The 17500-nt window shown below is 34.2% G+C and overlaps 2 protein-coding genes across 5 annotated transcripts in view; one reads left to right on the top strand and one right to left on the bottom strand.

Annotated features, from left to right (window-relative positions):
- LOC122255785 (uncharacterized) overlaps positions 1-11046 on the top strand; it is a 46951-nt gene extending 35905 nt beyond the window's left edge. The window contains exons 10-17 of one of the 4 annotated variants that reach the window (XM_043020077.2): positions 1-971; positions 1843-1875; positions 4543-4651; positions 4935-5053; positions 5605-5738; positions 5896-6053; positions 6683-6736; positions 7485-11046. The exon at positions 1-971 is cut by the window's left edge and continues 13 nt beyond it. In XM_043020077.2, the coding sequence (XP_042876011.1) occupies positions 1-971; positions 1843-1875; positions 4543-4651; positions 4935-5053; positions 5605-5738; positions 5896-6053; positions 6683-6736; positions 7485-7503 (1597 nt within the window). In that variant the 3' untranslated portion in view covers positions 7504-11046. The remainder of the gene's footprint in view (positions 972-1842; positions 1876-4542; positions 4652-4934; positions 5054-5604; positions 5739-5895; positions 6054-6682; positions 6737-7484) is intronic. The other 3 variants (XM_043020078.2, XM_043020079.2, XM_086546573.1) reach the window with 3 other exon arrangements.
- A 330-nt stretch (positions 11047-11376) lies between these two features.
- LOC122255786 (uncharacterized) overlaps positions 11377-17500 on the bottom strand; it is a 76054-nt gene continuing 69930 nt past the window's right edge. Inside the window, exons 2-4 of the mRNA XM_043020081.2 lie at positions 16794-16949; positions 15622-15715; positions 11377-14862 (exon numbers count right to left, since the gene is read on the bottom strand). Of these exons, the coding sequence (XP_042876015.2) occupies positions 14738-14862; positions 15622-15715; positions 16794-16949 (375 nt within the window). The 3' untranslated portion in view covers positions 11377-14737. The remainder of the gene's footprint in view (positions 14863-15621; positions 15716-16793; positions 16950-17500) is intronic.

Here is a 17500-nt window from a genome sequence, read left to right as displayed (position 1 = left end):
GCCCATCATAGCTGTGGAGCCCATGCCCCCACCATCTCCTCAGTCCTCAATCTCCTCTCACTCTCAGGAACCCTCAACCCCAGTTCCCGCTTCCAACCCACCCATGATGTTCCCTAACCTAACTCCAATTAATCTCTCCTCCCATAATGATTCGCAGTCATCTCGCGACAGCACTTCATCAGATTCTGCAATGACCATGTCATTAACAAGTAGTATAACTACCAAAGATAATTCAATACCTAGTTTGGAGCCTGTTTCCCCTGAAACCACCCCAGAGCCAGCCCCAGAACCCACTCCTTCACTTAAAGAGGATCAAAAACCCAATGTGCCAAGAGACCCTCCTTCTCCAGAGAAACCTGTTCGATTTAAAAGATCTTCTAGTGTTACTGAAACTACTTCTCCACCTTCTCCTGCTTCCATAAAATCTGAGCAATCACTAGCAGTCCCTTCTCCAACTAAGGGACGTTCACTTAGTACTTCAGCAGCCCCAAAAGTTATGGAAAGAACAGTCATTACTCCTCCTGCAAAGGAACCTTCCACTCCGAAAGGGTCAGCTCTTGAGTCATTGGTATCTTCTGCATCAAAAGTATCACTGGTTGAGAGGGCCCTTGTTTCTCCAACTACTCCACCTACTCTTGAGAAGAGTGGCTCTAGCCAAAATATTTTGGAAGTTAAAGCACCAATTGAACAAAATGGGTTCAATGTGTCTGCTCCGCCAACTCCCACCTCACCTAGAGCTTTTACATTTACCCTTGGATCTGACTCAGCCACACCCTCTTCACCTGCTACTCCTAAGGAGAGCAGTTCTGGTCCCACCCCTGCCACCCCAACTTTCCAAACATTCCGAGGGACCCCAGGGCTGGCTGAGCGGCCCAGTGCTGCAGTGGTGCGTTCTGGGTCTCTTCATGAAAAGCCCAACAATCAGCCCGTCGTTGATGAGTGGGAGAGGAAACTTTATGGCAGGAATGCTAGTGAGTAGGATTGGTTACTTATGTTGGCTGTTGTTAGCTTTATAAAGATCGTAGGTATTTTGTGCATACAAAGGTGGCAGCAATCATAATTGTTTTGTGTTGATGAGTTTGAAAGAAACAACTATAGACTTGTTGGCTTTCATATAATGATCTGCACTTACATTATGATTACTGCAGAGCTTGTCTTACACTTGAGCTTGCTGGGAAATTTTGTTTTACCAGTTATTTTCTGCCTCTGCTGCATGAAAGTTTTGTTTATTAACTTGAAGTGTATTGTGTATGCTCTACAGTTTGGAATAATGTATAGCATTTACACTACACATATGAAATGGAAATGAGTTTCTTTACATTACTATTACTTTTTTTCTCCTTGGTGTATTAGCTACTTTTTGCTCATACCTTGGTATTTCCAGGTAATAAAGTATTTGGTTTAATAGGATGGAAGGGATTATGTAATTCAGACCTCCTTTGGTGTTTTATATGACTCGAAAGTGACCTGCATGAGTTTATTCAATTGGAAAATAATCTTAACTAACCTGTTTCTTTTTAACTTGTGTCCAAGTGTCAAAGCCTTTTTATTCCTGTTTTTAGTATGGTAATGAGAACTGACATCATCTGTGATTGCTACAATTTGCCAATTCAGCATTTGAAAATTATAATTGCTTGATCATATTCTAACATTGCATGCTTTATCAGTGCATAAGGTTTTCTTGAAAGCAGGGACTGAAGTAATCTGTAAGTAATTTTATTTTTTGTTCTTAACAGACTCTTTCTCCCTTGGTAATCTGATAGTGATAGTGGATTATTAATACGTATGTTCAACATATCTTTGCATGATTTCATGTTGTAAGATACTAATCTTGTGTTACAGAAGTCAAGAAGATTACACCAGATAAAGCAAAAGGTTTGGTTATTGGTTATTTAATTACCTCTTCTAGATTATTATTTCGTGTATATTTGGTAAATACAGCTGTGTAGGAAAGCACAGAAATCCATATTTTAGATTAGCCATCTCTATGATAGTATTCTTATAGAAACTGCAATACCATCTGCTCATAATCTCTGGAAGACATAAAATGATTAGAAGTGTGACAACCTTTTGATTTTATCATCTATTAAATCTCAGTGATTAACCCATTAATGCCGGGTGATGTGATATCACACCATGTGGTGGCTGCACTTGTCGCCAGGGATGTTATATCATGTTATGGCTTTTTGTATGGCTGGCACGCCAGGTGATGGTACGCGCAGGGGGTGGCTGCAGCCAGAGCAGGCGAATAGACCGAGGCGCTAGGCCTGCACGCTTGAAATACCCTGTTAAGAATAATCAGAGCCAAAACCGCCCTGTTGTTATCGGGTTGGTAATACCTCCCAATTTACCTAGATTATATTTTTTGTTGTTGATATAGTGTTAAGCAATTATGCATTGAATGGGGAAAATTCAGTTTATAGTTTTTGTAAGGTTATTTGCCCCCCAAAAATGGAATATTGATATCAGGGAGAGAAAAATACAGATTTTACATTATTTTGCACATATTTATTACATTTATTTTCATTAAAAAAAACTACATTCATAAACATTGTGACAATGGATGTGAGCAGATATATTTTGATGAAGAAGCACTGAATTGTTGTACAGCACTATATGTCCTAGTAGTATTGGTATATTTAGGATGCATTTAATTTTTTTTTTTTTTTTTTTTTTTTTTTTTTTTTTTTTTCATTTTGATTAGAAGCAGAAATATGACACATTTCTTTTAGCCTGTAGATTCACAATCCTCTTATCCTCAAAATGTAGATAAAGAAATCAAGAAAGGAATTGTAAATTGGCACTAAGCTGCACTTACAATTGCACATTGTTTGGCAGAAACCATCATCCTATGTCAGTAAATTCCATTTTATGCTTCACAGTAGAACAACACTCGTGACAGATTTAATATTTTTCCATCCTAACCTATAGCCAAGTTGATCCTGCTAAAGTCACCTAACCAATTAGTACAAGGTGAAATGTATGTATTATAACAGACAGTATTTAATCCTTTAGAAAAAATGTTATACTTCTCTTCAATTTTCTTTTGTTACCTACTCATTCCTCTCATTCCAACCCCTACCCTTCCCATCACAATCTTTTCCCTTTTCTTTTCATTTCTTCCCTCCTATTTCTGCTCCCTTTACTTCATTATCCCTTTTGTCTGTTTTTCTTCCCTTCCTTTCCATTTTCTTCCAGTTGCTTACTTTAAGTTTCTTCATTTTCTTTCTTTTTAATTCCCACCCTTTCTTTCTTTCTTTCTTTCTTTCAGCCCCCTATGTTTCTTTCTGCTTCTTCCACTTTTCATTTTCCTTCAGCATGTGCTTCAAAGGTATTAAAAGTTGCCAATGAATGGCAAAGTGAAGGCATATTGCAAACCCTGTAGTGGATACCATGTCATGATGTATAGCCCAATACCCTGTCCATGGCTGTGGTAAGGAAGAAGGCTATGTAGGGTGACCAACCCCCTCACTCTTGTTCATGAAAGAGACAGTAGTATTTAGCAACTGTAGAAACTTTTTTGTACCCTGAGCTGGGCAAAAATGTAGGTCTTCGAAGTACTCTTTCTGTTTGTTTCCTCTTCTTACTTTCCCTTCCCTTGCCTTCCTTTTCTTTCCCTTTCCTTTCCTTCCCTTCCCTTCCCTTCCCTTTCCTTCCCTTCCCTTCCCTTCCCTTCCCTTCCCTTCCCTTCCCTTCCCTTCCCTTCCCTTCCCTTCCCTTCCCTTCCCTTCCCTTCCCTTCCCTTCCCTTCCCTTCCCTTCCCTTCCCTTCCCTTCCCTTCCCTTCCCTTCCCTTCCCTTCCCTTCCCTTCCCTTCCCTTCCTTTCTCTAGTCCCATTCTTTTCCCTCCCCTCCCATCCTTGTGCTTCTCTTCATTTAGATCAGTGGTTCTTAACCTTTTTTTTATTACCATAGTAGTTTGCCCTTCCCTCCATGCCTCTTTCCCCAATATCTTCAACTAAAGGATTAAAAATCTGATGTCAGTTCAAAGGAAAAACTGAAAAAGTGTTTTTATAGTATTTTAATGAACAAAGAATTCTGTATGGGGTACATTCATATATAAAGCAACATATGTCAAAAGAATTCAAGATGTAATCAGTGAAATTCCTAGTTTTTCTTCTGGCTCAGACATCCCTAGGGAGGTGAGCCCACAATTAAGAGTCTTTGTCATAGTAAGCTGTCCCTTGTGGTTACCCTAAGATAAATGTCACTATGGAGATATTCTACCATATGTCTTATTGGGAATAGCACTAATTGTGGTAATCAGTTAGCACTCTGTTAGAAAGGTACATAGTTTCTTCTTTATCTTCTAAATCATGCCAAAGAGGTTTGATATATTACAGGTAATCTTTCATGCTTGGTTACAAAACAGAAAGTAAAGAAACCTTAAAGCCTAATTGAGCAATGCTTTGTAATTCATTAGATTATCTTGATTACTGATATATAAAGATGTCAAGGGAAAATAATTTTCCAAACCTCATTTTTTAAGTATTCTGTACATTTTAGGCTACAAAAATCTCCTCTAATAGTAGCTTTATTGCAGTTGTTGGAAGTATGGAGAATATGAACAGAAGCGACAGTCGGTCATCCCTTGGTAATTCACGTTCCAGCAGCACCCATGATGTTACACGAGGAGAGGAGCCTGGAACAAGGTAGGGATTAACTAAGGTTGCCAGGGAAAGATGTTCCTTTTCTTTATATCTTATTTCTGGGCCAAAAGTGGTTCTTAAGGTAGTTTTTGCCATTCTGATATTTTTTTCTATTTTATTTTAATGAACTTTCATTGAAGTTGTAAAAATGTTCTTTCATTTTTACAGCTGTTCTTCTTATTTTTGAGCAACTTATTTACTTCTTCACCTTACCTCATACTTATAGTTATCAATATAGTAAGAAATTTTTGTTTAATTTTTGAAATATTCATGTGTTTGTTCACAGATTCCCAGAAATAAAGGCTTTGCGTCTAGAGAAGAAGTCTCGAGAAGATGGTGATGAAACAGAAGGAAAGAAGAGACGAGGCAAAGTTGGAGGACTTAAATCCAAACTCTTTGGAGGAAGTAAGTATACTTTATTTTTGTTCTTATTTTATGATTGATTCTGTAAAATGATATCCAAAGTTTGTGCTTCACTGTGTATACCACCAATTTCAGTGTTGCCAATTCTGCTTCTAGGCTTTTATCCAAAAATAAAAAAAGATTCTGGCAGTGACCTTGCAAGTTGGAGCATTTGGGAGCTGGTTGGTTTGTAACCTCACTGAATACATAAACATGAGTAAACTGAGTAAGCTTTTTCAAATTAATTCTTTTATGTGATGTCACTGAGGAAATGCTTGAACCATGAAATTTAAGGAAGAAAACTTAGCTGTTTAGTCTACCTGTATTACTCCATACTTGCTCACTGCCAGTATCCATTGATTATTTTATTACAAAACTTCTCACCTCACCCTGCTCATGCCAGCTTAGTATTTGTGTGAATGCAGCTTTAGTTTTATGAAGATTATGAGATAAAGATTATCAAAGTTATTACCATAACATGCCTATGAGAAGTTATATAGCCTGTAATTTCCACTGCCAAAGATTTTTACTATCATATTGTCTCCATATCTTAGACAGTCGAGAGCGCATTGGAGAAGAAGATGGCCGGTTTGTCGAAGGAGGAAATGATCGTCTTCCACATCCTCCTACACATCAGTCCCGTTTGCCCCAAGAGATTCATGATAAATTTGCTGGAAAGTCTCGAGAGGTTAGTTTTTTGTGATTTGTGTTTTGTGTTTTGTCCTCATTTAAATCTGCCATATGGTTAGATATTATTAAGAAAGCAAATTTTTTGTTTTCTTTTTTTTACTAGTTTATTATTATTTAATCATTTATTTGATAGTCATATTACATTCTTTCCACAGGATTTACTTGAGATGATTGTGAACCTACAAGCATCAATAGAAAAGAATGCTCGTCACACCAGGGATCTTGAAGACTATATTGACGGTCTTCTTTTGCGGGTGATGGAAACCACACCTAACCTCTTGCAAGCACCTATCAACAAAGCGAAGAAATTAAAGTAATTTTTTTTCATTTTGTCTTTTATAATTGACAGCAAATTTAGGAATATTAGCATTTATACTAAGATACAGATAAGAGAAGGAATCATGTTTTTGCATATTTCTTTATTGAATCAGACATATATATATTCTTTACTGAAAAGCAATGCTGTGAATTGCAAATAAATTGCATTAAAGCAGGAAAGATCAAGTTAATATTTAGTGTGACACATGCAAACAGTGACTTGCTTATTCACATAAGATTTATCATTTTCAGCAGGTATAGTTTGTGTTAAATTTGAGAAGGTAAATATATTTTACGTTCGTGGACTAGAAAGTAATTGTAATAGGCTGGGTATTGTTGTAAGCGTTGGTACATAGGCTATTGGTCGCCTGTCAAGGTTGTTCCAGCAATACACTGTAGATTGAAAAGAAAGTAACCATATTTATATTTTTGCAAATAGTTCTGGGGGATTTTTTTTGCTCATTTGATTTTCGGCTGGTCAAGTATGTAGTAATGTATTGATATTTTATTAATACCATTGTTATCTTTTGTTCATATTGGCAAAGAGCTTCTCAAGGATACATTTGTATATTGTACATCTATATGATTATATATTAAATGAAAGATGCTTATGATACTTCTCAGCAACAATCTAACAAAGAAAGCAAAAACAGAACCTGGTGAAGCACACACCAAAAAGTAAGTGTTACTGCTGAGAGCCTGCTTTGATGTGTGATGGATTGAGTTCATATCTAAAACGGATTGAATATATGTCATCATCAAATTAAAAAATAAAGAAGAGAAAACTAAGTACTATCTATTATGAAGAACATTTTAAAAAAGACTTAAAGCATCCCAGGACTTGATTTGAAGTTTATGTCTGCATTTATTTATGTTTTTTGTTTTTGTTTTTTGTTTTTTGTTTTTGTGCTTTGTTTTGTTTTGTTTTAGATACTCTTATATAGCTTTCATTACCAAGTACTGCATATGCTTTTTATAAAAGTGCATCCTTTTTTGTATAATGCTTAAAGCTCACCATGATTTTCTGCTTGAAAAAAGTAAGAAAACAAAATTAACATGATTTTAGTAAGATTTTTAATGCTTTATATTATTGCGGTTGTTATACTGCATTGTTTCAACATATTAGAAATACCATATCAGAGTTTGTGGATACACATAGAATATGCTTTTCTGTGATCATTGTGTTGTACATATTTATCCACACTTGCACAAAATGCCAATGCATATGAATGAAAAAGCTGCAGTATGATTTTTTTTTTAACCACTGAACTTTGTTTCTTGCATAGCCAACACAGTTATGTTTATTTATAAAACATGCACTAAACTTGTTAATGCCAATATGAAAGCTGCAGTATCTCTATCTTTTAATTGCTAGCTGGATCTGTTGCTGTTTATGTTATTTTCAAACTTGAAATCTCCTTTCCAGAGTGTTTGGCCGCTCATAAAGAAGCTTGATTGGAAATACCAGCAAGGATAAACTCACCAGGCACTACACTGTTGTCATTTTTTGCAACATCAAGAAATTTATTCTTCTCCTTCGGGCTTCCAAAATCTCTGAACTATTGTGTAAATATATTGGCACTATTTAGTAATGATTAATATTGTTTGTTATTTATATTTTTCCAGGAATTATGAGTATGGGTAACATATATAAGTATTTAATAAAAGACGAGGATTTGTGGATGTAGACTTATGACTTGAAAATGTAAATATTGTAGGTTTTTGTTTATGTTCTTTTTCAAAAATGAATGTGAAAGAAAAATCAGATTAGATTCTTTTTTGCTTTGTATTTCCAATTGTTTTTTGGCATAAGACTTTATTGTTAGATAATCAGCAGGATATTTACAATTTATCAAAAAGGTAAATCTTTTGTAATCAGTGTACGAGAGTTCACTGATTTTTATTTTTATTTGAATAAGAAAATGTTGTATTTATTTAGGTCTTGAAAGAATTTGTATTGTCTTTTTACTCAGTACTCCAGAAACAAATAGAACTATGGCATTAAATCTGAGTTGAAATTTGATTTTTTTTTTTCAATGCATTTATAAATTCATGTTAATGTGGTATATATGAAAGAAGGTTGTTGATTGTTATATAAACCAGAAGTATTCTTTTTGTCAGTATGAAATTGGTTATTAGATTTGTTAATGAAAAAAAAATCAATGGACTTGGTTTTACTATCAAATATTATCAAAGTAAATGTGGCTGTAACAGTTGATGTGTAAATTTCTCATTTACTCATTAAAATTCATTTTGTAATCTCTTCATTGGACTTGCAGTATTTAGCCAGTGCCAAAAATGAAAATAAGTTGAATATGCAAACCAGTGCTGCTTGTGGAAGACTTTGTGAGAGATGGTATGCAGTCCTTTTCTTTAGGTATAATGTAATTTATCCTCATAAGTTCATTTCTATGATCCTTCTCTTTTATCATCAGTGCCACTCTATTGTAAGACAGCATCATAACAAAACAGTGGGGTGTAGTTACTTGTACTTTGAAGCTATATTTTGTTACAGTTAATTTTTGACGTATTTAATAGTCTCTTGCGTATTATAATTCATTTTGAGGAGATGGTACAACTGGTATGAAGAAATGCACATTATTTTATCTTTTTTCTTTATCAGATAGGAGAGTACTCATGTTGATTATTTTTGCCTCGACTTTCCATTTTTAACTAGATGTAATTGTATAGATTATTGTTAAGCTGTTATCTGAGTAGTGTTTGATATACACCAGGTTCACTGTTCTGTGGAAACATGGAGGGTACATTTCCTCTCCTCTTTCAGTTGATTTACTTAAGGTTTGTGAGTATTCAGGACCTAAGGAACGTAGTATAAAAAATTAGTCTGTGCAAATGCTAATATTATTACCATTACATTTCTTCATAAAAGTAAAGTTTATGAAATCAGGGGTAAAATAACAGCATTTTGCATAAAATATTTTCATTTCCTGCAACATTCCCTTTGGTTTCCAATTTATTTAACTCTCCAGCTTTGTTATTTACTTACAATTGTAATGGGTATTTTCTTGCATTTCCTTTCATATAATGCTTTATTTTATTATTGTGTATTACAAAGCTTTACAAGAGTCCGTAACTGCTTTTGAGTCTCAGATGGTTTGAGACTTGTAGTTGTGTGACAAAGTTGTGATAAACATGGCCTTTTTAATAGTAACTGAAATATGCAATGAATGATTGTAAAGGTATTGAATGAATGGTATAGCTGTAAATAATGTCTTTTGTAAGGGAGTAGATATGGTAATATTAACTTTATAGACTGCATTGTAGACACTAGTATGCATAATGCATCCAAACATTTCAGCTAAATTGTTAAACAGTTACACAAGGTGCTTTTGATTTGAAATGTAAGCTTTATACAAGAATGACTGAGCAATAGGTCTCAGGATTCGCATAGATTTTCAGAGAGGGTCAGGTTATTAGGATTCAGTGCTAAAAAAATATTTGCAATAAAGGCATGATGATTTCCTGTATTTGTAAAAACGTAAAAAGAAGATACATGTGTGATCATAAAAAACAAAAACAAATTGCTGGTTGTAACAGGGTGAGGGTAAGTGTATATCGTTTTTGCCCCTGCTATGGACATGTATTGATCTAATGTCAGCAATGTGCAAGTACTTAATTCACTTCAAGTACCTGTTATGATAGAATGTCATGTGAATCTCGTGATACTTGTTAGAATTAGGAATGCTGAGTAAGACGGTTTTATATTTCACAACCCTGGGCATATTTTTCTTTAAAGGGTTTTGTCGTAATGTTGAATTTAAAGCATGATGTAATGTAATATTTATTGGGAAGATATTTATTAAATTATTATATTTATTTATAGATAAGAGGCTTTAATTGGAATGAATGATAAGATATTCTCCTGATGGCTATAACTAAAAAGTGGTCATATATTCCTCCGGTGAGGTTTAGAATCCCAGAACTGACATTTAAGCAAAAAGCTAAATTTATACCTGGAAATGACATGAGTTAAGGATCACGATGTCTTCTTTTGAGACTGAGGTGAGAAGAGGAAAGTGAAAATAGATATAGTTGTTCTATGAGTGCAATATGTTTCATGTTAGATGGGGACGGGGTAATGCTATAAGGCTAAATTGCTTCAAGTACATATAATGCAATTTGTGAAGAAAAGCTATATTAAATGCATTTGAAAGTTCAGCATATATTAGCTTTATATATATACTTAATACCTTTTTTCCGGTTTTGATGGGAGTGATTGTTATAAGAATGAATAGAGAAAAACGTTAATTTTGTTTTATTTCACTGATATTCATTTATAGAAAGTACTCTGAATAACTCTCACAAGCAAAGAGTGTATTTGCATGCCTGTTTTATTATAATAGCCCAGAAAATCTTGGATATTTGATGGAGGTATAGAGTGGGAGGGAAGTGTCTCTTGATGGCAGGAGTTTTAACTAAGAAGTTAAAATTCAAAATTATTGAAGCAACCATTTTTTTTTCTCTGATTAATAAACTATTATCTAATTAGAAATGCACTAGGAGGAACTGGTTAGTTAAAATTAAACTATGCAATAGCTAGCTTAGAATAGGAGGTCATTTACATACAAAGTGCCTTATATGATGGCTAGTGAGTTTATCTTCCATTGTGTCTCTAAAGAGTATTTTGCATATAGATCATTCTTGGTTGTATTTAACCTCAGCATGAAGATATCAATGTGTGGATGTATGTATTTACATAGGGGCATATACACATTACATTTTAAAATCTATAACACTCACTCGGTCAACATTCATTGATACCTACACATACACAGGCTTATACATCACTTCATCTATATTCAACTGTCTATAAGGGTGAAAGGATCATCTTTGAGTTTTCTTTTGTGACAGGCAAAAGACTTTTTTTGTAATCTTGAAATTAAAAGTTGTTGAGACTTACTAAATGTATCATCCCAAGGATATTTTGATAACTGTGCATAACACATGAATAAAATCATACAAATGTATATATTGTACTCATTGGTTCTTTTATACCCTGAAAATACAACACATTTTATTTTTATTTTACTTTATTTTTTTACATGATTTAAGATGTAATTATGCAAATGAACATTATTTTATAGAAGATGAAGTTTGTGAGATATATCTTTTTAAAAACTATTTTAATATTGAACCATATATAGGAGTAGGCTATTACTGGAAGTTTCTAGAAGTTATATTGTCAAAATAGAAAATAAAATAATAAGAGGAAATATCCACAGCTCAAAATATACTAAAAAAAGATGAATCATTCAGATCTCAATTGAGGATTCTAAGAAGGTTACAAAAAGATTCCATTACAAAAGTAGTTTTATTTCTAGAGATATTACATAAGTGTTTGATATGTTACAGATGGTATTTATATGTCATTCAAATAGATTAAAAATATTCTGATCTAGTAACATACACAGTTGCTTTTAAACATTTTAAAAATGATAGATTCTTTTCTTTATATATATATAACTTACACAAATTTGTTTTTTTGATAGATTAATCCTACCGAGTCATTACCTGGAAGCCCAATTAGTTTTGTTCAGAAACTTATGAGAGTAAAGAAATATGGATACATTTCTTGTGAATTTACACAGTATTCTTGATTATAAAGATAATGAAACTGCTTATGAGTAGTACATTTCTCTTTTTTTCAGGGATTTGAGAAAATTCACAGCAAGTGGAAAATATGAAAAGTTATTAAATTTTTCAAAACTTGATGCATTATTTATATATAAGATAATTACACTCTTGATAATGACAATTGTCAAAAAAAGATGAAAATAATCTTCATAATGTTGCAATGAACAGTATAAATAAGATGTTGGTACAAAAAATATTCTAAGGAATCCATCATACATGATATCATTTTTATTATTAGAATTATGTCTTGATGACAAATAGCAGGAAAACAGTGGAATTTCAGTCATCACTATTGAAAATGTAAGTGTATTACATGATAAAAGAATATATTCCCTCAATTCTTATAGTAACCTGTTAACAGAATCTTTTCTCAATATTAAGACATATGAATAACTCTTAACAAAAAGTTAAGACTGTAACTGAGGATGAGATATACCAGCATCAATGAATGATTTAAATACAGATGTTTTAAACTCTGATCTTGCTAGTTATTAAACATTATAAATCCAAATTAGTATCTGCCTCTAAAATAACTTAAACACAAGGTTTCTGCAATGGATATTGTTTAAGGTCTTACATCATGAGGTCTCAAATCAGCAACACCAAATATACATAAAAAATGTCATCTAGTATTTCCCCATTTTTTAAAACATTTTATCAAATGTATTAATTAAATGCTCTATGTATACTTAGAGCAGTTTGGTTTATTTCTCTCAGGCCAGCATTGTACTTTTTGCACTAGTTCTTTTTAGAAACAGGCAGAAAATCATAAATTGGCCTTTGTTGTTCTTAACTGAAAAATGCATGCTTTGAATTACCATACTGAACCCTTGAAGGATGCATTTTCTCATCAACTCAGTAACAATCCTTTCTATATACTCTTATTCAATTTGCACAAAAAATGAGTTGTATTTCTGGAATTTACAGATCAATATCTACTTTATGAGACTTGGAAGGATGACAATTATATTCTAGCATCCTGTTGGAGTATTGGTACAATTTGCCCTGCATTCCCTTCAAGCATCCCATGCAGGACATGGGATGCATGTTCTGCAGGGGTTAATAATAAAGAGTATCACAATTCACTGATAAAACATTTTATAAATGATGAAAAAAGAGACATAGTATAATTCTCTGATCAAATGACCTGTACCTCATAATTAGCAAGGTAATCCTTTTCAAAGTAATATTATTGTTTTCAAAGGCAGCATAGGAATGTTAGTTGCCAAGACCATTTGGATTAAGTTACATAAACCTAGTTTTATATCTGTAAACCAAGGATCATGGTATTGTATCTCTTTTATGTAATAATATGCATTTCAAATATCATCATTATCTGCAGTTCTTACTGTGGTAATATGATATGATGGCCTGCTGTTGTCTTCCAGCTTCAATAAAAGTACTGACAATTGTAATTGCAAAATATTTCTTCTTTTGAGTGTAGGGACGTACAGTAGGTGAACACATAGACATGGTTGTGTGTAAATGTACTGAATTATTTTGAAAGTGAATCCAAAGACTTATCAGACATAGAAATTTACATAATTTATCTTATGTCAATCAGTCTTTTGTACATAACATTAGGTATGAATTGTGTTATGAGGGTAACACATTTGAATATGAAACTACAATAAGTGATTATGAATCTATATATGAAGGTGAATGTATGTAGATGTAGAGATGGCTGTGAATGTCATGTCAGAATGTATGTGTTAGTGTGAACAACAAAATCCATTTTGACTTAATTCTAATTCTTTTGCTTGTATACTTACATACATCATAAATTTAGCCTCCTGATAATGCATGAGGTCTATCATCTCATTCGCAAAAGTCAATCACCAAAATTGTTAGTGAAAAAGTCTCTTTATCTCAAAAGCACCAGATGTGATCTAAAGTATATAAAAATATGAATATGTTATGTACATGAATGTGTTCAATGGGTCTCACTCAACACCCAAGGAACAAGGCACAGCTATGAGTGGACGCTGCACTGCAGGTCTCATTATAATTCATAGACAGACCTCATGTAATGCATAAGCACTTCATGTATGTGATAGTTTATACTTCAGCTCTGAAACACTGACCAGAGAGTTTAATGTTCAACAGTGTAAGTGGCACTCTGTAAACTGATATCATCTTTTGTAGTAATTTTTAACGTGATTACAGAAACCTGGCAAGACATATCTCAGAAAATACATATGAATTAAAACATGGCACTATCTACACTGATTCCATTTTCTGAGTAAAAAGTATTTATGATCAAATAAAAATAAGTATTCTATAAAGGTCTGGAGCAAAACCAAAGCCTCTGCAAATACTGCACAACAGGGAAACATATGATTTATACAGAGCAGTAAATAATTAAACTATTAATTTATAATTCTGTAAAATAGAATGTACCTTATTAAAAATGATAAAAAAAATTACCAGTAAGTCAAATTGTTGTGCATGGTCCACACTAAAAGAGTGACCTGACCCACTAGTATTATAAGATGAAATTTTAATGACTAAACCTCTCATTATATAAACAGGTGGAGGTGGATACTGTTGAGATATGCCTTCCAATATTTTTTTTTTTTGAAAAATAAAACAATACTATAACTATAACAAAATAATTCATGACCAGAGATTCTGTTTTGAGTAAGTATGATACATAGATTGAATAAACAAATATGAATTTTTACTATGTATAGCTTAATATCTAGATTTGTGTATGTAAATCATATCATCTTCCATTTCAAAGAAAGTTATCTGGAGCCTTTAATACTGGTCAGTACTGTTATTCAGAGTGAAATATACTTGAAATTAGAACTCTGTCAATTGAATTACCTCAATGCTCTACTTCCTTTAAAAAAGAGAAACACCCATTCCATGGAATTTTCATAATCCCATCATCAGTGCTTGCTTTAATTTTTATTTTGCCTGTTTTGCCTGAACCATATCACTATCATTCATCCACTAACTATAAATTATAAGTCAGCCCTCATGCGTTCAGCCTCTCTACCCCTTCCTTCCAAGCAGCCACTAGGAGGCTGCTGCTACTTTGAGTCTTGACATCATCATAAGTTGCAGGTAAGCACTTTGTAAGGGACGGTGATGAGAGAGGTGCAGCAGTGCGTCCTCCATGCTGAACCACTGTCTGCGACGGCCTGTGGAGATGACACGTTTGAAGTTTCTGAACTAGAAAATACCTAGTGTTGAATTAAAGATTGAAGATGCCATTAGTGCCCTCAATTCTAAATTCTGTTCACTGATGAATATATCAAATGTTCCTCCCAAACACATTAGCTGACATTTCTGATTCATTTATGAAATTCACCTGATTTTGATACAATAATATTGATACTGAACTCAATATTAATGTCACTTCACAGCAAACTATAAATGCACAATGACACTTTCACATTTTCCTGCATTATATAAGAGTATTCACATACCCCTTTGCAATATACAAAAGGGTATGCACTACATACATAAAGGTAGCACTATATGTCTTGTACATTTAAACTTGTTCAAAACTTATAAGAATCTCATCTGTAAGTTTAAGAAACTCATCTCTTCTCTATCTTAACCATTCAAATACTTATATTTCATTAAAACAATATTTTTCTAAGCAATTATCAAGAATTTATTTTCTTTTCCTATTCTTATACAGCATATATGAATAACAGCCTGGACTGGACACTTCCCAATCTAAATAATCAGTTGACTATTACATAAACTTCCTTCTAATCTTATTCAAATAGAAAAAAAAGGTCAAGTCACTAATAGCCACAAAACCTCTTGCATTTTATGCTTGTAAACCTTAGTACTTTAAATAACGAAAAGAAATATAGAAAAAAAAGATATGATTACCTGACAAAGATATTTTGGAAACACCCTTTTAATTTTGTAATCACACTTCTCACCTAGCCTGGCCTCGGGGAAGTCAGCATGTTCCTCAGTCACGACGAATATGTAGACTGCCGTCCTGTGCTTCTTTGCACCTGTGTGGTGGTAGGACTGTGGAAAGTCAGGTCTCGTCAGTGAGTTTGTTTCAAAGTTAGGGATAAAAGGACTATGCTTTGTTATTGCAAAACTAATATATGTGGGTAGCGTAGAATGGGGTGATATTATTAAAGATCGTTTGTCGAAGGAATGCTATGATGATCGTGCGCAATTGGAGTATGATAGATGAATGAACAGCTAAATGGAATTCTTAAAATGTAGACAAACACATATGTATGTATGGTGTGTGTGTGTGTGTGTGTGTGTGTGTGTGTGTGTGTGTGTGTGTGTGTGTGTGTGTGTGTGTGTGTGTGTGTGTGTGTGTGTGTGTGTGTGTGTGTGTGTGTGTGTGTGTGTGTGTGTGCGAGTGCGAGTGCGTGTGCGTGTGCGTGTGCGTGTGCGTGTGCGTGTGCGTGTGCGTGTGCGTGTGCGTGTGCGTGTGCGTGTGCGTGTGTGGGCGTGGATACGTTTGCTCATATTTCCTAACATAATGAGCCATGAACATATGAAGTATATCAGAATAGCGAGTTTAACAGGTGGGTTTCATCCGTAGAGTTTTGCACAATGAATTCACCTGTTTATAAGCATAAACTTATTTGACTTTATGTATTCCAGAAAAAAAGTTTATTTAGCATCATTATTACAAGCAAAATATTTGAAGCGACATTTCACTCTAGAACTTCAAAAATACCAATAATCAACCTATTATCAGATGTGAGTCTTCAAACTTTTATATGTATAATTCGGAGCTAGTCAGTACATAGGAATCGACACACACCCATTGTTTTTCGAGCTTTGACGATGGCAAAATATTTCGTAAGATGGCGAGATTCGCACACACATCTTAATGGCATGCAACGCGACTCGCTCAACCTTCACACCGTCTAGATCTCTCCACTAAACAAAACACTCAAGGGAAATAAGTAAAGCCAAACATCAGATTTCTCTTTCCGTAGATCATTACTCACTCTTCTTCTTCTTCTTCCTTTCCCTCTCCCTCTCCTTCATGTATGCTTGTGTAAGTGTACGTGCACGTATGTGTGCTTTTGCGTGTGCTCTTATATGAAAAAAAAAAAAAACGTGTAATACTCACCTCAAATAGGCCTAAGTACCGCGCAATGTGTCCCTGGATACCCGCCTCTTCCCAAGCTTCCCTCTTGGCCGCTGTGGTCGGCTCCTCTCCTGCTTCCAGCCCGCCGCCCGGCACCAGCCACACACACGGGTCCTTCTTGCTCGACACCAACAAAACCTGGGGAGCAAAACTTCAGTGAGTATTCCTATTATCAGAATATCAATAGGACCTGTGCTATATTAATATCTGAAAGCTAGTTAATGTTAAGTATATAAACGATTGGTACTATGCTAAATAAACTATGATTTGGTTAATTTATGATTAGGTAAAAGCTTAAACTCTATGAACACATTTTCTAATTATGGAATGAGAGATTATTTTCAGAAAGTCTGACTCGTGGGAGGGAAACAACAGTCCGCTTCTTGGCCATTCTCCAGTCACGGGACCACGAAACCCTTTTCCCTCTCCCTCTCCCAGCTGTGAACACCAGCTCTATCGCCAGCTGCACCTGCTTGCCGTACCGTATCCTCCATCTCTTTCTGTTGACCAGAATCATTATTTATCACTTCCTTAACTGATCTGTATTGACCCCATGTCAACGGTCAGTTAAATAATTCCTCTCTGACATTTTGAATAGCCATATCTATACTTCCTCAGATACGTAACCCTTTTTGGATAATGTATAGAATATAACTGTTGCTATTACAAAATTTACATCACACTGACGT

Source organism: Penaeus japonicus, unplaced genomic scaffold (assembly GCF_977035675.1).
Source record: "Penaeus japonicus unplaced genomic scaffold, GWHDUDI00000001_assembly GWHDUDI00000018, whole genome shotgun sequence".
NCBI classification, from domain to species: domain Eukaryota; kingdom Metazoa; phylum Arthropoda; class Malacostraca; order Decapoda; family Penaeidae; genus Penaeus; species Penaeus japonicus.
This window is presented reverse-complemented; position numbering and strand designations above follow the sequence as displayed.